At 54.8% G+C, this 19,874-nt stretch overlaps 2 protein-coding genes across 9 annotated transcripts in view; one reads left to right on the plus strand and one right to left on the minus strand.

Moving 5' to 3' along the window:
- The window catches only part of VWA5B1 (von Willebrand factor A domain containing 5B1), a 29,391-nt gene extending 22,088 nt beyond the window's left edge, over positions 1–7,303 (plus strand). For 3 of the 8 annotated variants that reach the window (XM_033079566.2, XM_033079570.2, XM_033079568.2), the window contains 9 exons: positions 1,196–1,415; positions 1,578–1,895; positions 2,508–2,645; positions 3,163–3,291; positions 3,760–3,834; positions 4,195–4,264; positions 4,487–4,610; positions 4,826–5,257; positions 5,426–7,303. In XM_033079566.2, coding sequence (XP_032935457.1) covers positions 1,196–1,415; positions 1,578–1,895; positions 2,508–2,645; positions 3,163–3,291; positions 3,760–3,834; positions 4,195–4,264; positions 4,487–4,610; positions 4,826–5,257; positions 5,426–5,962 — 2,043 coding nt within the window. In that variant the 3' untranslated portion in view covers positions 5,963–7,303. Of the gene's footprint in view, positions 1–1,195; positions 1,416–1,577; positions 1,896–2,507; positions 2,646–3,162; positions 3,292–3,759; positions 3,835–4,194; positions 4,265–4,486; positions 4,611–4,825; positions 5,258–5,407 lie in introns of all 8 variants that reach the window. The other 5 variants (XM_033079571.2, XM_033079574.2, XM_033079569.2 and 2 more) reach the window with 5 other exon arrangements.
- A 10,068-nt stretch (positions 7,304–17,371) lies between these two features.
- On the minus strand, positions 17,372–19,874 carry CAMK2N1 (calcium/calmodulin dependent protein kinase II inhibitor 1). Its single transcript, XM_033079765.1, has 2 exons — positions 19,555–19,874; positions 17,372–18,747 (listed from the first exon to the last, which is right to left on the minus strand). Exons 1-2 carry the CDS (start codon positions 19,712–19,714, stop codon positions 18,677–18,679), a joined length of 231 nt encoding a protein of 76 aa, XP_032935656.1. The 5' UTR covers positions 19,715–19,874; the 3' UTR covers positions 17,372–18,676.

Here is a 19,874-nt window from a genome sequence, read left to right on the forward strand (position 1 = left end):
CCCCCAGCTCCATTCCCAGCTGGATTCCTCTGGCTGGGAGGAGAGCTCAGGCAGGAGAAGGAACAGGTTTGGAATGGAAAGGGTCTGACAGGATGTGTCAATATTAGCTTGGTAAATCATACCTGGAGCTGCCCGGCTCTCTGTTTTGCTGGTGGTGTCATAGAACAATGAGATGTAGGTAGTGGTGGTGGAGGTCATATCCTTGTTGTCACTCAGATAAAGTATCCTTCCATCCACCTCTTTCTACCACCCCTTTCTTGCTGATGATGTCTTAGGAATGTAGGGTCTGTCTGAGATGGATCTTCCCACAGCCCTGGGGACAGGGATGAAACCAGCAGAGGGGAGCATCTGTGTGGGATGTGGCACCAAAGGTGCTGGAGTGGGGGATTCATATCTCCTGAAAGTGGAGAAATAGTCTCATTAAAAAAAAAAAAAAAGAAAAAAAAGATAAAAAGATAAAAATTCCTTTCTCCCATCTCCTGCGCCTCTCTCCTTTCGTTACTAAGCAACTGGTCCTTGATCTTTCTGTCTCTCTTCTTTTCTTTGGTTCCCAAGTGAAGTCATTAAAATGTCTGGAGGGATGAAACTCATATTTCACCTTCTGTATGTCTGGGGAAGGAGCCCCTGGGGCCAGGGTCCCTTGGGGACACCCTGAGGTCTGGTGGAGGCTTTGGGCATGGATCCCAGCCAGGAATGGGCAGAGGGAAGGACCTGTGGGATTGCATCCCTCATGGGGTTGGGCAGGGAGCAGAGGGGACAGAGCAGGTCTGTGCATGGAGCAGAGGGGACAGAGCAGGTCCATGCATGGAGCAGAGGGGACAGAGCAGGTCTGTGCAGGGAGCAGAGGGGACAGAGCAGGTCTGTGCAGGGATCAGAGGGGATGAAAGGGGACAGAGCAGGTCTGTGCATGGAGCAGAGGAGACAGAGCAGGTCTGTGCATGGAGCAGAGGGGACAGAGCAGGTCCATGCATGGAGCAGAGGGGATGAAAGGGGACAGAGCAGGTCCATGCATGGAGCAGAGGGGACAGAGCAGTCTGTGCAGTGAGCAGAGGGGGCAGAGCAGGTCTGTGCATGGAGCAGACAGGATCAGAAGGCACAGAGCAGATCCATGCATGGAGCAGACAGGATCAGAGAGGACAGAGCAGTCTGTCCGTGTGCTGCAGCCAGCTCCAGCCTTCCCTCTCTCTGCCCACAGCCCCTCCCGGCCATCCCGCACGGTTCTGCCGCCAGGGTCCGTGGCACAGGCGCCCGGCGCCCAGCCCTGCTCCAGCACAGCTGTGTGTCCTTCTGCCACGACACCGACTGCCCAGCACTGCCCGAGGGGCTGCAGGAAACCCCGGCAAGGGGCTTGGAGGCGTCCGATGGCATCACGAGCCTGCACTCCTCGTCGGACAGCCGGAGCCCCGGGGACCCGGGTCAGTGGGACAGGGGAGGCGTGGGCAGCCTGGCCGGGCTGGCTTTGGTGGCATTGCAGACCTGTGATACTGCGTGAAAGCTGGGAAGGATTAATTCTGGTTCTGTGGTGGAATTCAGCTCCCAGGGAGGTGATTAATGATCTGCCTCTCCCCTCTCTGCAGAGTCTGCCCAGCATCCATCCCTCACCTTTGAGACAGAGACCTCCTCCGACTGGGAGCCCCAGGACCTGGATATCAGCGCTGCCTGTGGCTCCCCACGCTCCCCCAGGACCCTCTGCAAGGCAGTGGTGAAGGGGCTGAGGAACAACGAGCCCGTGCAGTGGGAAGTCACGTTTGATATCCACCCTCTGTTCCAAGAGAGGGAGAGCCAGGAGGATGGTGACACAGACCTGTGGAGTGAGACCTTCCACCACCTGGCAGCCAAGTCACTCATCCAGGATTTCGAGCAGCTCGCTGAGAGGGAGTGTGAAATCGAGCATGGTAATGCACAGCTGGCTGCAGGCAGACCCTGCCTGGCCTCAGGAAGGTTTCCAGCAGGCTCAGCAGCCTCTGGAGTGAAAACAAAAGCTGCTGGTGGTGAATTATTAGGGAATGTCTCACACAGCTCCCAAATCACAGCCCCCTTCAGCTACCTTCTGCTCTTCTGCTTCTGCAGCCTTGCTGCACATGATCAGTCCCGAGCTCGTGTTCTTTCCCACTGCTCAGGAGCAGGGGTTGGACTTGATGGTCCTTGGGGGTCCCTTCTGACTCAGTATGTTCCATGATTCTGTGATTCCTCTGCTTCATGCATGAGGTAACATGGTTATTTTTAAGGAGTTGGTCACTTGGAGCTGGGAAGTGACATCCAACTCCAGCAGCAGCCACCCACCACTGCCCTGGGCCACACAGGTCCCTGGGCTGTGTCAGCCCTGAAATGCATCTGGGCTGTGAAAGAAGAGCAGGAGTAGCAGCAGGCAGGGTTTAGAGGGATGCAGGGATACAGCCCCTGCTGGGCATGGATCCCCAAGCACGGGGTGGGTCTGGGAGCTGGCTGTGAGGGCAGGGGAGCCCACAGGGCCCTGGGCTCTGACCCTGCTGTCCCTCCCGTGGCAGGCTCTGGGCGGCGGTTCCAGCTCAGCGCTGTCCACACCAGCAAGGCCTGTAATGTCATCAGCAAGTACACAGTGTTTGTGCCTGTGGACCTGAGCACCAGCTCCTACCTGCCCTCCCTGGTCCAGTACACCCACACAGGTAACACGGGGCTGGCACAGGGCTGGAACCTTGTCCTGCCAGGGAAACTTCTCTCAGGACAAACCCTATGAAGCCACAGCAGTTTGGCACCAGACCTATACCCAAGGCCTTGGCCAAGCTCTTGGTGGCAAGAACCTCTTCCCATGGCTGGGGAAAAGGTCTCCTCTGAGGTCTGGATGCCCAGAGGTGACCATAGAATCATAGAATAATGTTTTGGACCTTAAAGCTCATCCCATTCCACCATCCCCTGCTACCACCTCCACTATCCCAGGCTGCTCCAAGCCCTGTCCAACCTGGCCTTGGACACTTCTTGTGCACAACCTGTGCCAGGGCCTCAGCACCCTCATATCAAAGAATTTCTTTCCAATAGCCCATCTAAATGTACTCTCTTCCAGTCTGAAGCTATTCCTCCTTGCCCTGTCACTCCAGTTCCTGACCAAGCTCATTCTGGTTTCATTGCCATCATGTATGTGCCAGTCCCTCTCTAACACTGACCATTCTCTTCTCTCATGCCAAGGGGTGACATCCAAGCAAGGCAACCAGAGGAAAGAGAAGAGTTCAGGGAGCAGAAGGCATCGTGGCTGTTCCCCTGGACGTCCTCAGTCAGTGTGTGGCCAGAGTGGAGATTATGGATTTTACAGCACGAGTAAGATTCCCTGTGCTTTTATCTTCTTCCTGCTGTTAGACATGTCAGTGGTTTGGGACACCTTCTGTGGTCTTTTTAAATTCTGCCTTCCCCTTTGCACATGGTGCTCACCAGACACGTGTCAGGCTGGGGCTCATCTCCTTAAACAGCGAGGAAGCTTCAATTTCCCCTGAAACCCTGAAACCACAGGTCCTGCTGCTGACAGGGCTCAGAAGTTAATTGGCAGCCATACCACGGATAACACGAAGGATGAAACGGCTGTAATTAGAGGCAGGGGGGATGTGAGACACTCACTTGTCACCAAATCCTCCACTAATGAAGACGAGTTGGATGGGACCTTGTCTGGCACTGTCAGAGGCAGAGCTGAATTAACAGAGCCCCGCAGAGGCTCGTTAACCCCATCGTGGGAGGGAGGGAAGGTGCTGCTTTTGGCTGGGTGCTGTTGCTGATGTGGTGCCCTGGTTGCAGATGCTGAGGAGAGCAGCCCGTCGCCCTCCAGCACCCTGTCCTCATCTGCCTGGGAGCGCTGCCGTGTCCCTGAAGGTAGGGAAGAGCTGCTGGCACTTGGTGCAGCTCCATCGAGTCCATGGTTTGGCTTCTGCTGAGTTTTAAGGAATTTTGTAAAAATTTATGACCCAAAACTAGACTTATGAGCACAGAGCCTGACTCATTCTGAGGTGTAAAGGATGGAACCTGATGTGGCTTTTGGTACAAATCTGCCCCAGGTTCATTTTTAAGAGGTGTGGGAATTTTATTATCCATACAGGAAAAATGAAGCAAGAGGAGAGGAAGGGTTTTGCCAAAGATTCGGCAGCCAAACAAGCCCATGTCCCAGAACCTGGACTCTGCTCCCTTTTGCTCCCTTGTAGCACCTTGTAACCCCAGCACTGTGTTTCTCCCCAGGGCCGTTCCACAGCCTGTCTGCTTCCTCTGCACAAGCCCAAAAATCCATCGAGAGGCTCTTTGCTGCCAGGTATGAGCCAGCTCGACCTTCCTCTGACCTCAGCAGGTTCCTTTCACCTGCGTGGGTCTGATGTGAACACAAACCAGGGGGAGATGAGGGACCCCCAGGGGTAGCAGCTGGAGCTGGGATTGAGCGTGGTGCCAGTGTCTGGGGAGCAGGGATGGATTTGGAGGGGAGGGTGGGTGTCAGGATGGGCACAGAGGTCATGGACACCTTTTCATCCTTTCACAGGCTGACCCTCAATAAAACCATGCTGCTGGTTCGAGCTGCCAAAGGCTTCATGAGTAAATCTCCAGGCAGAGGGAATGAAGCCGGCTCTGAGGGTGACAGTGAGAGCATGGATTACCTTCCCCTGGTGAGCAGCTCTTCCCTGAGTCTTGTTGGGGTTGTGTGGTTATTGCAGGGCAGCAGAGGGGGATCCCCCCAAATCTTCCTCCTGCTGTCCCTCACAACCACGTCCAGTGACCTGCTCAGAGAAATGGAGAGCTGTTCCATACATCCCTTTTTCCTGAGGTACCCACAAGTGGTTGGTGTGCCAGAGCTTCCCTTTGCGCCCACCCTCCCTTGCAGGTGTCCCTGCAGCTGGCCTGTGGTGCCTTCCTTCTGAATTCAGCCTTCTGCGATGCCATCAACATCCCCATGGAGAAGCTGAAGTGGACATCGCCCTTCACCTGCCACCGCCTGTCCCTCAGCCCCTCCGGCTCCTACAGCACCAAGAGGAGCAGTCCCTCCTCGGAGCACACAGCCCTGAACTCCAGCCAGCAGCTGCTGGTCCTCGGTGGGCAGGGGAAGGATTCCAGCACCGGAGACATGGCTCGGGGAGCGGGGCAGGCTCGGGGATGGGGGCAGGCTCGGGGAGCAGGGCAGGAGGACAGCACTGGGCACACAGCTCGGGGAGCAGGGCACGCTCCCAGCACTGGACACACAGCTCGGGGAGCAGGGCAGGCTCGGGGAGCAGGGCAGGAGGACAGCACTGGGCACACAGCTCGGGGAGCAGGGCAGGTTCGGGGAGCAGGGCAGGCTCGGGATGCAGGGCAGGATGACAGCACTGGGCACACAGCTCGGGGAGCAGGGCAGGCTCGGGGATGGGGGCAGGCTCGGGATGCAGGGCAGGATGACAGCACTGGGCACACAGCTCGGGGTGCAGGGCAGGCTCGGGGAGCAGGGCAGGCTCGGGGAGCAGGGCAGGAGGACAGCACTGGACACACGGCTCGGGGAGCAGGACAGGCTCGGGGAGCAGGGCAGGAGGACAGCGGCCGCCTCCGGCACCTGTCGGGCAGCGCAGCCGAGAGCATCTCCCGAGCCCTGAGAGCCGAGAAGGAGCTGTCCCCTCCTGCCATCACCATCCGCAGCTTCTCCTCCCCGCCCGAGTGCCGGGCTGACAGCGGCCAGGGCTGGGACACCGACGGCTCCGAGCTGCAGGCTTTGCTCTCGGCCGTGGAGCTGCAGCAGCAGACGGAGCCCGAGGGGATGCTCTGGGCCACGGCTGTGGCGCTGGCCTGGCTGGAGCACAGCTCAGCTTCCTACTTCATCGAGTGGGAGCTGGTGGCTGCCAAAGCCAGCCTGTGGCTGAGCAGGCAGCGCTTCCCCGAGGGATCCAGCCTGGCCGCGGTGAAAGCTGCAGCCCAGCAGCTCTTTGTGCTGCTCCGTCACTGGGATGAAAACCTGGAGTTCAACCTGCTCTGCTACAACCCAGGCAGTGTGTAAGAGGAGGAGGAGCAGGGAGGCAGGTTAGTGAGGGCTCAGGAGCAGGGATCTGCCCTTAAGGAAATGCCTCCAAGGAGCTCGACTCCTCTGCTGCAGGGATGTGCGTTTATTAGAGCAAACCCTGCAAACACAGCAGCCTGGGCAAAATCCTGCACTCAGCAGTCAGGATTTTGCCCTGTTAGGGAACCTACCACTGCCTGCAGTAGATGCTTTTTATTTTCAACTGGATCAGCACTTCCAGCTACAGCAGTTCCCTCTGATCCTGGTTTCTTCTGGTCTCAGCCCAGTTTCCAGAGCAGATCTTGTGGCCTGCTCCACTTTCCCTGTCCTTGCTTAGATGCCTCTTCCCAGCCCTGAATCATTGCCAAGCCCCCACTGGAGCCCCTCAGCCCCAAATCCCTGCTTTCCTGAGGGTCCTGCCATCTCAGATGGCTTTCAGAAAAGGCAAAGGTCTGACAACATGCTCACCTCATGGATCAAAGGGAATCTGTGCTGGGAATGCCCATGTGGAGAGCTGCCCTGCTCACACAGGCAGGAGGATGGAGCCCAGCCCCGCACAAAGAAGCCAGGCCAGTTGGAGGCTGGGACCAAACCCCATCACACCCACACAGTGCTGGGCTCCCTCAGGCCCTCTGCAATCCCAGCAGGAGCTTGTGAGATCCCTTGCAGCCAACGTGTGCCTTTGGAGCTTCACAGGCAGAGCCAGGGTGCCCGGGATTGAAGGACCAAGTGCCTCTGCAGACGGTGCTGCTGTTTGCAGCGTGGCTGCAATGCCCGTGGAGCCCATCCCGAACCCACTGCCTTCGCTCCCTGCCTTGGCATGTAGCAGCCTTGCCTGTCCCAGCAGGCTTCTGTCTCGTGTCTGTGTGTCTGGGGGTGACACAGGAGGGAAACCAGTGCTGGGGACCTGAGCACTCCTCCAGTCTCTGCTGTGGTGTCACCTCTCCAAGGTCCCCAGGACCATGAGCATCCCTCTGGTCTCTGCTCTCAGTGTGGCCTCTCCAGGGTGTCCAGGATCATCCTTCTGGTCTCTCCTCTGGTTTCACTTCTCTCGGGTCTTCAGGAGCTTCCCTCTGGTCTCTGCTTTCAGTGTCAGCTCTCTGGGCTCCACAGAGCCTCGAGCATCCCTCCAGTCTCTGCTTTAATGTGACCTCTCTGAGGCGCCCAGAGCCGTCAGCAGCCCTCTGGTCCCTGCCCTGGTGTCACCTCTCTGGGTCCCCAGTGTCCAATGCTCAGTGGAGCTGCAGGTGCTGCAGGTTTGCTGCCTGGGTGCCTTGGCACAGTCGTGTTCTCTGTTGTTGCACAAGTGTTGTTGTCCCAGTAAATCACAGCCTGCTCTACTCCCAGTGCTCTGCTTCCTTTATTTTGGGGTGGGTTCTTGTTGGGTTTCCCTGGCCACCCCAGCTAGTTGGAGCACTGTGTGGCTGTTCAGTAAAATACCCAAAACACCCCATCATGGTTTAGTGTGTGAGTTTAGGTCCAGGTTTAGAGGGGATAAGGAGCTTCCTTCAGGTTTTGGGGAATTGGGTTTTGCAAACCCTGGATTGCACAGTGTTTGCTAAACTGATGGATCCAGGATTTTAAATACCAGGGGAAATTTGGTTTGATTATTCTCTGAGGCAGAGAGGCAGCTGAGAAATCTTTTGCTGTCTTTCTCTACACAGTTTAACCTGTCACCATGGTCAGTGCAAGGAAGCAGAAATCGTGCTTTCATCTCACACCTTCCTTAATTAGTGTTGTAATTACAGGTATTAATAAAGCAGCTATTATGTTTTCCAATCCAAAGCGGGATGCAGGATCTCTGCCATCCCTCATTTTCTCCTTGGCAAGCAAGGACCCCTCAGATGCCCTCCTGCTTTTGGTGACCTCTGTACCTATACACATATCACAAAAAATCGACACTTCTGGCCCAGTTTCCTCCCTGGACTCCATCTCCAGGGATGGAGCAGGTCTGCCAAGAAGGGGGTTGGTGTCACCACCCAAAGGCCCCCTCAGAGCCCCCTCTTTGCACCCAAGGGGATTCTCACCCCAGTTTTTCCTTAAAGAAGGGTGGTGCTGTTGCCGGGGTGACTGCCAGCGCCTCATTAAGAGAAATTAGTTTGGATACAATTATCAGCTGTAGCTTAATAAACACTCCCCTTTATGCTGTCTAAATAAATACTTGCACGGGGAAGGAGAGGCGTCCCATCCGGGGCAGCCTCGTGCCAAGGGGCATTTTGGGGTGAGAAGTGGCCGAACTGGGGTTGTGGTGTGACCCCTCAAAGACCCCTCCGAGTCCCCACCCGCGCTGCGCAGATTTTGCTGCTCCTGGCAGGGCAGCGGCTCCTCCTCCGCAGGGGCTCATTAGCCAGGAGCCGGAGGAGCCTTTTCGTGCTTTGAAGGGTTATGAAACCTGAGGGAGAGGAGGGGGAGGACGGCAGAGCTTAAAAAAGAGCCGTCGTGTCCCCCCCCCCGCCCCACAAAGCAGCCGAAGGAAAAGGGCTGGCAGCACTTCCAGCACAGATTGCGCCTCTGCCCCGTCCCCCGCCGCCGACGGGGTGCAGAACTTTGCTAGAAAATGACATTTTGGAAAGAATTCGCCGAGTTTGGTGTAGTGTGTCCCGGTGAGGGGTGGGAGGGGGGTGCAGGGGTCACACTTCCAGGGGCTGCTCCAGATGCTTCAACCCCCGATCTCCACAAATTGATTCGACATCTCCCTGCGATGCTGGGGAGGGGTCTGAGCCCTCCCAACAAACCCTCACCCCCAAAACCCGGACCAGGGAGCGGCGTGGAGCTGTCTTGTGTTAACTACAAAAGAGTTTTGCTTCGGGCGTGTTTTTCACTTTGATTTTTCCCCATCCCAGGACCCCGGGCATGCCGGCGGGGGATGCAGCCATTTGGTGCCGTGGGCTCCATCACTCCTAAAATAGAGTCCAGGGGCAGGTTTTGGGTGTCGGAGGCATCTGAGTGAAGTCATGTGGATGTTATGCAAGACTTGATGATAGGTTGTAAACAGCTATTAAAGTGATTGACAGCCCAGGACGAAGTTTTGAGGGGGGAAAGAAAGGGGAAAGATGAGTAATAATGATTAAAATAATTATCAAATCGAGACGTTCCTTGAATTAGGGGAAAGTTTTGTGAGGAGGGAGGAAGATGAAGAAATCACGTTTGAGTGCTTCCCTGAGCTGGGGGTTGAGAGGATGGGGCAGATACTGAGCACATAAAGTTTGGAAAGGAGGGTTTTGCTTCTAGAAAATCAGCTAAAAAAGCAATTTCAGCAGAAATTTGGCAGATTTGGGTTCACTGAGTGCCGTTGGGTGCTGGCACCCCCAAAGCCCAAGGGCTGAGCAGCCCAAGGAGAGCAGCCCCGAGTTAATTAGGAGAAACAAGCAGATTATGGGGAAGACAGCTTCTATTTATATATAAATACTCCAGTAATCAGCAGTGAAGGGCAAGGGAAATCCAATAGAAATATGTGACTGTTTAAGAAGCTTTTTGAGCAAAATGTTACACAATCAATTGCATTTTCCTGGGCCTCGCTACAAGTCCCAAGAAATTAAGGGGAAAAAAAGAGTGACCCTGAGCAGAAGGAAAGGGAAGGGATTTGTAGAAGCTTCTGCTCATCAGATAAGGGGGAATCTTGGGAGCCTAAATGAAGATTTAAGGGTGCCAGCAGCTCATTTCGACCCCAAGCCCCCCAGCTTTTCACCCAGAACCAGCGAGCTCCAGCCCTCCCAGTGCTGGGGGTTAACAGGGAGGTGCAGTTTTGTACAGGTGAATTTTACTTGGAAAAGAGATACTGGAGCTTCGCCGTGTTCGCTGTCAGTGGGTGCTGACACGGAGCAAAAATAGCTCCCCACGACTTCACACATCGCCCTCGCTGCCTCCCGCAGCTCGGCTTCACCCCAGCACAGCACAGCCTCCGGGGGTCCCCGGGCTGAAATCACCTCAATAATGGCTTTTAGTGGCAGTCAGAAGGGTGGATGCTCACCTTGGGGCTGGGAGCTCTCCGAGCACCTGGGGGTTGTGTCCTTTTGTGTTGTTTCTCCACTCAGGGCAGCTACTGTGAGATTTTGGGATTTGTTTATCCTGAGGCTGAGGTTTGGGGGTGTCTCAGAGGAGGGATGGGTGCACAGCTGGGGTGTCTGACCCTGCCAGTGAGCTGGCTGTCCCAGATTGTGCCTTTGGGGTGGCTGCTGTCCCCATAGAGTCATTCCCTGGGTAAAGGAGGATGGAAATTTTCCACCTCGCCTGCAAGGAAGCAGAATCACCACCCAAGGGTCCCTGGTGAGTGTTTGCTTCAGCTCTGGTTGTGCCTGTGGCTTTGCAGGTGGGTTTGGGGGGTTTGTATTTAAATCAGGAGAATCAGCCCCTCCTGTGCAATAACCTTTTCTGGTTTTCTCTTTCTGTGCCACCTGTAAAGTTACCTTTGCCATGGGAAGTTTGTGCTGGGATGCACATGAGTCCTGCAGGTGCTTGTGCCCTCCCTGTGCAGCCTCTGTGGTGGGTGCCTTGGAATTGTTAACAGCATTAAATCTCCTCCAGACACAGATATGATATTGCTGATATTTAAAAAGCCAAGCTAGAGGTCCGTGGGCTTCTCTGCTCATTAAATTAAAGAATCCCTTAGATTTTTGCTGTGGTTTTTAATCCTTCCTTTGTACAAGGCAGGAAAACAAGGGGTAGGGGTAGTGAGAACATGTGGGTTGGTGGGGTGGGAAGGACTTGGAGTCAAAACATCAGTGCAATGGACACAGCACCCGGGAATCTTGGAAAGGAAGCCTGTGAAGGTGTAAATCCCTTGGGAAAGGTGACTTGGTTAGCATTGCAGGTTCTTACAACCCTCTCTGGCCGTGTGCTTGCTGACAGCCCTGGAGTTGAGCCAGATACAGAGCACAAGAGCAGGCATGAACAACGTGGTTTAGGGCATGAGCAACACGTTTTAGGGTGAGCTGCCCTGTTCCAAGCTACCAGGGGCTGGCCAAAGGCAGCCCTGGGTGCTGGTTTGAAGGCAGTGCTTGTTCCCCCAAGAGCAGGACTGGGAGTCCAGGGCTAGCACTCACCCACGGGTGTCCTTCCCCACTGAGGCTCCCTGGGAGCCCAAGCCCTGCAAGATGCTTCCCCAGCACCTGCTTGGTTAAAAGGCTTTAAAAAATGGTTTTTCCCTGGGACCAACCCCAAATTCCCGGCCTGGAAGTGTCAGCAGGTGAGTATTGGATTCCACAGGGCTGGAGTGCAGCCTGCTCGCTGGCTTTGGGGATTCTGGCAGCCTTTTCACGGCTGTTAAGGGTTGAATTCCTGCTGCTTTTGGTCTCTCCACAAGGATGGTGAAGGGCTGGGGTCAGTCCTGCTGCAGGGACTGTGTCACTTCGTTTAGCAGTGGCTGCACCATGCCCTGCTCCGGACCCCACGGGACTCAGGATCCCATCCCAAGGCGTGGCTGCGGGGCCGCGGTTCCTTCTCACTTTTCCTCTCTCCTTGAGGCTGCACAGGCTGTAGCCGCTTATGCAAGCGCCGGGAGCCTTGTGTAACATCCTGCGGGCGGGCACGGCCGCGGGGGTGGGGGCGAGGAGCCCCGGCATCGGCCCGGAGCATCCCTGCATCCCTGCATCCCTGTCCGGCTGTCCCTCCGCATCGCTCCCGCGGTGCTTTCCCGGCGTTCGGGGCTGTAGGATGGATGCTCTGAGCTCTCGTGGCTCTTTGCTCCTGGCTAAAGCCAGAAAAGGTTGTGGCAGAGCTCCCGGCTCCCCAGCTGGGAACGAAACTGGGAATGCTGGCACACCTGGAGCGGGCTGACAGGGATCGGTGCGGAGCAGGGGGGGTGGGATGGGGGGAGCTCTCCAGTCCCCCTGAAGGGCTGTGCTGGAGGGTTTGTGTTGGGCCACAGCTCCCAGAGCTCAGCCTGAGCCTCCCCTCACTCCCGAGGCACCGAGGTGCAAAGCGATTTTCTAAACCAAACCCTATTTTTTGCTGCTCGAGGGGTCCCCCCAGGCTCCCTCCTCATTCCTGCTTCCCAGCACCCGCTGCCGATCTGGGACCGAACCTGTTGCTATGGAAACTGGTTATGGATGCTGAGGATGCTGCCGGGTCTCATCCTGATCCTGCCTTTTGCCTTTCCTTACCCTGTGGCTCAGGGATGTGCTTCAGCCTGGGATCAAGCCGGGAGGTTGAACACCCTGGGGGGGTTAAACACAGCTGTAAGATGTTCCACCCCTCTGGATTTGTCCAGATCCAGTGGGAATAACCCAAGGGCAGCTTTTCTAAGGCACCTCCTCCAAAACCAGCCATCTCTTGTGGTTTTTCCACTCCTCTGAGGATGTTGTAGGATGCTGTGGCTGGGACTGGATTGCACCCAGGTGGGAATTGAGTCTCATCCCAGCTCCACCAGCACCCTCCAATGTGGTGTCCTGGAACGAGGCTTCACCCCACCCTGGGCATGCTCTGCTCTGTGCTGGCTTCCCTTGTCTGTCACCGGTGGGAATTGGTGCTTCATGTTTAAAACGATGCTAAGATGAGAAAATACTAATTAATTAGAGCTAGCTGGAAAATCCCAAGTGCTTCCTTGATGTGGCATCAGCAAGAACCTCCCCTGTGTGTGTGTGTGTTTCCCCCTCCTAAAATATATATTTTAAAAACACTTTAAATACTTCAATGGTCCCTGGGCCTGGCTTTTGTGGGATTCTGGTGTGCCCAGCCCTTGTGGAGCCATCAGGAATTTGGGGGGCTTGAAGGGGCTGCTGCAGGCTGAGCCCCACCACGTGTCTCTTAGTCACAGAGTATTTATTTATATTTGAGCAGGTTTGGAGCAAAAATGGGAAACAGGAGCTGTGGGGGGGGACACAAACAGGCTGCACCGGCTGCCCGGGCTGAGTCAGAGCTGGATCAGCCCCATCTCCACACCCGTGACTCACCACTGGGTATTTCAGAGTCTTGTGTCACATGGCCTGTTTGGGGATGTATTTTTGTAGTTTGGTTATTTTCCTTTATTTTCTTGTATTTCCCCCACCCTTAGAAGGGGCTGATGCTTTGAGTTGTGCACACCAAGGGCTCTGAGATGTTCCCAGTCTGCTCCCCTTGGCCCGTGGGAAAGGGTGAGCAGGGTGGGATACCTGTGAAGGGAAGGGCTCACACAGGTGTCACATTTATCTCTGCAAAAATTATAGATATACTATTGTAGGTATTATATAATACCGCCTATATTACATAATATTATATAGCATTATATAATGTAATACTATATATATTAATAATTGAGGCGTTGTAGCATGGAGAGGAGCCCAAATTCCTCTGGTTTTTTTCATATTCCTTCATGTTCCTGGTGCTGCATCACCAGCACGAATTTGCCAGGGCAATGGCTATCAGAGGCACATCCTGCTGAAACTCAGGGGTGGAATTGTCTTGGAAAAATCTGTGGCAAGAAATCTTCTTCCAAAGCCGGTGAGGCTGGGAACTGGGGCAGCCCTGAGAAGGCAGTGGCCGTTCTCACCTGCCCACCGAGGGTCTGAAAATACCCCAATGTGAGGCAGCACAGACATCCCAACCTCCCAAAAAACACAACCCCCCTCCCAAACTCTGACTCTCTCTCTGGGAAGGCTTTGGCCAGCTTGCAGAACCTGGTGCTGTTCTCAGGTTTGGGTTTTATTTGAGCATCTGCTGCAACATTTTTCTCCCGGCTGGAACTTCTCTTTTTTTGAGTGAGGTGTCTCCCACTTGTTATTGTCATGCAACAGTTTGACACCTGGAGCGGTGTGTAAATGAAGATGTCTGATGTTTCCCTCCTAAGTGGGAACGGCTGTTTAGAATATCCTAGAAAATTTTAACTCCAGGCAAAATGAAAACGAGGAGCCTGGGGAGGCAGGCAGCTCCACTCCCAGGCTCCCCGAGGCAGCAGCAGCCGGGATTTGGGGATTTTCTTGCTGAATATTCCCAAGGTAAGGAATGCCACATCATGGGAGTGTCTACTCGACCCCTTCATAACATTCCTGTGAGCCCAGGAAGGATGCTGCATGTAAGGCAGCATTTCCCTGTCCTCTGGAGATGTTTGACTTGGGGTAGGACACACAAAATTCCTGCTAGTGCTCAGCACAAGTCTGAGCAGAGGAGTGGCTTGACCAGATTTGGGGAAAGTGCCCCCGTTCCCTGTGGGGTCCTGGTGTGGGGCTGCCCCGGAGACACCAACAGAGCTCAGGGATAACCCTTCTCTGCCCTGCCTTTCCCCAGTTTTGCTGCCTCTGTGGGTTTGCCCGTTTCAGATTTTTGGGTGCCAATGTGTGTCCAAACGTCCTGCCTGAATAAATTAGCTGAGAGCAGAGTCTCAGTGGCCTCTAGTGGCTGTGGGACAAAGATTCCAGGGAAGGGGGATCCACAGTCCCCCAAAGCCCCCCAAAGAAGCAACACTGGGGGTCCATCCCACCAGAAGCCACTCTTACCGTGGGGAAACCCAAAGGTAAAAGCCCTCAAAAAGCTCCAAGGCCATGACTGATGGGGGAGCACCCAGCAGGAAGGTGCTGCATCCCAAATCCCTCTTGGCAAGCCCCATTCCCTGGCAGGGATGGATGGAGAGATTTTGGGCAGCCACTGGGGTTTTCTCATTAAAAAGCAGGGGAAAAATTCAAGTTTTTATGGAGGGTAAATTTTCTTTCACATCTTTTTCCATTTTTCATTTTTCTAAAGCGCATTTTCTGTCTAACGCCACAATACACAGCATAAACCCCAGCGGTGAAAACAGTTGAGTGAACGGATCAAAAAGGCTTTGATACTGTTAAAATGACCAGTTTTGTGTCTTCTCCACCAAAGGTCACTAAAGCTGCTTCCTTCTGAGTCATTGTGATTTTTCAACAAGGGAAGAGGGAAGAACTGACCCATTTTATTCCCCAAACCCACGGCATTCAGGGGCAGGATGGAGCATCCCCTTCTGCAGTCCATGCTGTCCCTCCTCTCTCCCCCCCGTGATAAATAAATTACTTTAGGAGTGCTGGCCTAGTTTAACATGCCCTAGTTTTTATGGAGGAGGGGAAAGAAAAAAAAAAAAGAGAATATTTATTTTGGGCGGTTGCTTCATGGGTGTCCTTTTGGGAAGAGCTTTGGGGGACTCACCCATTTCCTCTGCTCTGCTTTGCCCTGGCTGCAACACACTACCCTCAATTTTGGTTTCTTTTTCTGAGTTACTGCCTAGGTGATGCAGGAAATGAGTGGTGGGGACACTGATCCAGCCCCAGAATCGTTGTCCACTGCTCTGAGCCCCCCAGGATTGCTGTCATGCCAGGGGCTTGCGGGGGTTGATGCCTTAAATCCTGTGGAAAATGAGCAGCTTTGGAGTGAACAAAGATCCACCCTGGTTCTGGGTGTAATCGGTCAGGGCTGGCTTTGCTGCAGGAGCAGCTGTGTTAGCACCTTCCCCCAGTGCCAAAATCCCTGGGAAAACGAGATTAAAGCGTGTGTCTGGGCATGGGAGTGGGATTTCACAAGTGCTCCCGGTGTCACTGGGACCTTTGCATCTCGCTGGTCCCTCCTGCACCCTGCTCTTCCCAAGGTGCCAAGTTTCCTGCGGTAAATAAACCTGCAAGTGGCTCTTTTCTATACATTTTATTTTTTCCTCCTTTTTTTCCCACCCCTGCCAAAACAAGCAGCCCATATGGGCAGGGTTGGGTGGGGATTTTTGCAGTTTCCATGGGGATTTGGCTCTGGAGCCGCCGGGTGCTGGCTCTTGGGGTTTGGTTCGGGTTTTTTTTTGTTTTTTTTTTCCTCTGATCCCTGTAACCGGAGCGTGGTGGTGGCACCAGGCTCCCTTCCCGGCTCCGGCATCTCCCAGCCAAGGTCACCGGGGAGACCGTAGGCAGCCGCCGCCTGCGTTGGGCCATCTGTTAAATAATGTATGCAATAAACTCCTGCCCCGGGGCCAGCTTAATCCTTAAATCCTCCTTCAGAATACCATCTCCCGGCCGTGCGGGATGCCAGCCTTGGTCTCTTGGGCGCATCTTTCCCCACCATCCCTCGTGCATCCCTCTCTCCTCGCCCCTCCATCCCGCATCCTCCCGTACGCGAGCGAGCCGGGCTCTCCTGCTCCATTATTTATGCGCCGTGCATGAAAGATGCATATAAAAGAGCGGTTTATAATTTAGCAGAATCTCCTCTTCTTTCAGCCTCCCTTCCCCCTCCAGCTTCAGGCTTTCTCTGGTTCGTTACTGGCTTCTCCCGAGCTCCCAGGTGTTTTTTGGGGGATCCCGGGGCTGTGCCTGCTCCACATCCTCAGAGCACCCACAGACGGGTCTGGGGTTCAGGGTGGTTTAAGTGCTCAGAGGTCTTTTGATGTACGAGAAACAAAGTGGGAAATTTCTATGGCAGACCCATAGATCAGGTTTTTACACAAAAAAGGGTTTTTTGGTAAATTTAATTAAGCCAGTGCTGCATCCAGCCCGTGGGTTTGTGTTTAATGAGCTCCCAAGCGCTGCGTCCTCGGCACGTGTGGGATGCTCTGCTCCTGTCTGCTCTCCCAGAGCCCTGGGCTCACCCCCAGATGCTGACTGGAGCAAAACCCATCAGTGTGAGAGAAAAAAACCTCCCTTCTGGGGCCATCTTATGTTTTGGAGGCGCAGCAGATCCCCCAGCATAGAAAATCCTGGGGCCACAAATGCGTGTGCTGAGTCCAACTCACACAGCCGCGACCTCGGAGCTGAACTTGCTGGGGAGAAAATGAAAATAATTGGGGATTTTTCAAGGGATCGGTTTAGCAAAGCTCCTCCTCGTATCCTAGATGTGGGGGAGCCTGTGTTGGTTGAAAATAGAGCAGGAAATAGCAAAGGTGGTGGGGAGGGGAGCATTGCACAGCCTTCACACCCCAAAAATGGGGTCCCAGCTCCATGTGCCACCCCAAATTTATCCATCTGCCCCCTGTGTCATCCTATACAAATCCCAGCTCAGCAGCATCCTGCTTTATTGCAATATATTCTTTTCTTTGCAATGAAATCCCACCCTGGACCTGTTTGCCAGCCGTGATTATATTCCTGTTCCCCAGGCACAAAGGTTGGCTCATGCCCTCGGCGGTGTGGGCAGAAGGGATAATGGCCTTTTCTAACACCAGGATTTGGGTTTTGGGGGGAAGGGAGGCAATACTAGCATCAAAATGCCCATTTTCCACAGCTTTTCCCTCCAATGAAGGGGAAGCCACCGTTTACTCCCCATCCACAACAGTCACTCTCAGGACCCGATGTTGAATTTTTCCATTAAATTTGTCCCCCTGAAGCATTTTCCCATCATACAAAAAAATCCCACAAATAAATATGAATTACAGTTAGTTATTCAGCATGAACAGGGGTCTGTAAGAGAGTGGGGAGGTTTTCCTTAGTTATTTTGGGATTATTTGGGTGGACAGGGAGGGATGCTCACGGCGCTGGGCCCTGGCAGCCCATGGGAAAACACGGCAGATCCGCATTTATCATTTTTTTTTCCGTTTTGTTTCATTTTCCTTTTATTCGGACATTGCAGAAATAGCCCTGTGTAGTGGATAAAAGTGCAACATACACAATATTTAAGAAAAGGAGGAAAGAAAAACCTGCCTTGAGGTCTGTCAGTCAATCGCAAACAGAAACAAGAACCAAGCCCGGGCGCCAGAGGCGCTTTTTGTTCCCCCACCCATTTTTTTTTCCCTTTTGTTTTTATGCACGTCATGCAAAATAGTTAAAAAGAAAGATTAGAAAAGAGAAGTCAGAGAAAACCCCACGAGAGATCGACCGAGCCCTAGAAAGAGCAGAAAGCTCCGAGTGCTGCTCGTCTCGGGGAGGGAATCGCTGCCCTCCAGCATCTCCAAGTGTTTGGCACTCTTGTGATTACATTAAATAATTTCTTTTATAGATATGTTTTAATACAGTCTATTAAAGAGAGAAAACTGCCACAATATAAGGAAAAAAAAGAAAAAAAAAACCAAGATCACCCACACTACAGACTGCATGGTAGTTAGAAAAGCTGAGCGCCCCCCCGCCCCCCTGTACATATAAAATCTGTCCCTTTGCTCACAGCAACCAAGAAATACAAGCTTTAAAAAATAAACCAGCAATTCTTCCTTCAGGCCTTTCCTTTATAAAAGTTTTGGTTTTCCCCCTCGAGAACCTTAAAACGTGACTAAAATTAAATATATATATGTCTATTTTATATAATTTCCCAACATCCAAAGACATCAACATAAAAAAAAAAAAGAAACTCATACAGAAGGGGATAGCGTGGTACATCCAAGTGCACGGATTCATTTTTGCAAGATTAAATAATGTAAACAAGGTGCCCGCTGGGAACAACCCTGGCCGGAGGGAGACCCCAGGGGCTGTTCCCCCCCATCTCCCGCTGCCCCCCTTGCTCTTACCCCCCGATCTAGCGCGGCACAAGGTTCATCAGCCCGACAAAAGCCATCCCGAGTCATTCAGAGCCGCGGCGTGACTCCTCCGTCCGTCCCTCGAGGTGAGGGCTTTGAAGCGGGTGACTATTTTCCCGATTACATCTATATATATATATTTTTTAATTTATTATCATTTTGGACTTGGTGGCTGGGCTGTGGCTCGCTCGCCGCCCTCCCCTCCGCGCGTTCCGGAGGGCAGGACGTGCGGGATGCAGGCGGCGCGGACGCTCTTGGGCATTCCCGGCGCTCGGGCGGTCGCTGCGGTGTTTTGGGGTTATTTTGTGCCGATCACCTGTGCCATTGTAAACCGACCCCACCCCGGGCTTCAGCCCAGCGTCCCCAGGGAGGCTTTAAACACCGGGAGGGGCCTTTTCGGAGAGGTTTTGCAGCACATCATCAATTCTATCATCTTCAATAACCACTAGAAAGCAGAAAGAAACAGAAGCGCGATGAATTTTCTGCCGCCGTGGTCCCCTCGCCCAAGGTGACCCTGGGGGGTGTTGGAGGGGTCCCACATCCCTGGTGTGGCTGCCGGCAAAGCTACGCGGAGCCCGACACGCCGCAGGGCACCTGGTGCACCGTGTCCCGTCCCCGGGGAGCGTCCCCAGTATCGCACCCCCGGCACTGGTGATGTCCCTGGGGACACCTGGCAAAGGGCATGTCCCCAAGGAAGGTCCCCTCACCTCTCCGCCCTGCGGATGGTCCCCAAGGAATGATGCCCTGTCTCTGAGGAAGGTCCCTACTGCCCTATATCCGGTGAAGTGCACAACGTCCTGTCCCCAGGGAAGGTCCCGGCTACCCAACACCCTGGTGACAGTCCTTGGGACGTGATGCCTGACACCCTGCAGGGAGTCTGGTGCATCGTGCCCCGTCCCCGGGGACGGCTCCCGGTGCCCTGCATCCCCGAAAGGTGCTGGATGCCCCGTCCCTGGGGAAGATCTACGGAACACGATGCCCAACACCCCTCAGGGAGCCCGGTGCACCATACCCTGTCCCCGGGGACGGTCCCCAGTGCTCTGCATCTCCTCGGAACACGACATCCTCAAGGAGCCGGGTCATCGTGCCCCGTCCCCGAGGATGGTTCCCGGAGTCCCGCATCCCCGGGGAAGGTCCCCGGTCCACGATGCCCAACACCCCGTGGGATACCCGCTGCATCCCGCCGCATCCCTGGGGCCGTGCCCCGCATCCCGGGCAGCTCCCAGCGCGCCCTGCTCCTTCCAGCACCCACCTCTCTTGCTGCGGCCGATCTGTCCCAGCTTGGGCGGCCGCTTGCCCTGCCCGCCGGCCAGGAGCCCGTCGCCGCCGCGGAGGCGAACGGGGAAGGGCAGCTGCCCCACGGCCGCGTCCCCCGCCAGCTGCCCCTCGCCGTAGGGCGGCCCCTCCGACATGGGGGCGGCGGGGGGGGACCCGCCGCCGCCGCCGCCCCCCGACAGCCTCCCGGGGCGCGGGGCCCGCGGGCCCGGGGCAGCGGCGCAGCGGGCGCGGGGCAGCCGCCCCGTCACATCCCGGCCCGGCCGGCGCTGCTCGCGGCTCCGCGGCTGCGGCGGC

The sequence above is a fragment of the Catharus ustulatus genome, chromosome 24, assembly GCF_009819885.2.
Source record: "Catharus ustulatus isolate bCatUst1 chromosome 24, bCatUst1.pri.v2, whole genome shotgun sequence".
Taxonomy (NCBI): domain Eukaryota; kingdom Metazoa; phylum Chordata; class Aves; order Passeriformes; family Turdidae; genus Catharus; species Catharus ustulatus.

What these genes read in the sequence shown, in the direction of transcription:
- CAMK2N1 (XM_033079765.1), bottom strand. Translation starts at nt 19,714, where the DNA reads ATGTCGGAGGGGCCGCCCTACGGCGAGGGGCAGCTGGCGGGGGACGCG. An exon ending in GATCGGCCGCAGCAAGAGAG is followed by an intron (nt 18,748 to 19,554) that starts GTGGGTGCTGGA and finishes TCTGCTTTCTAG; the next exon opens with TGGTTATTGAAGATGATAGA.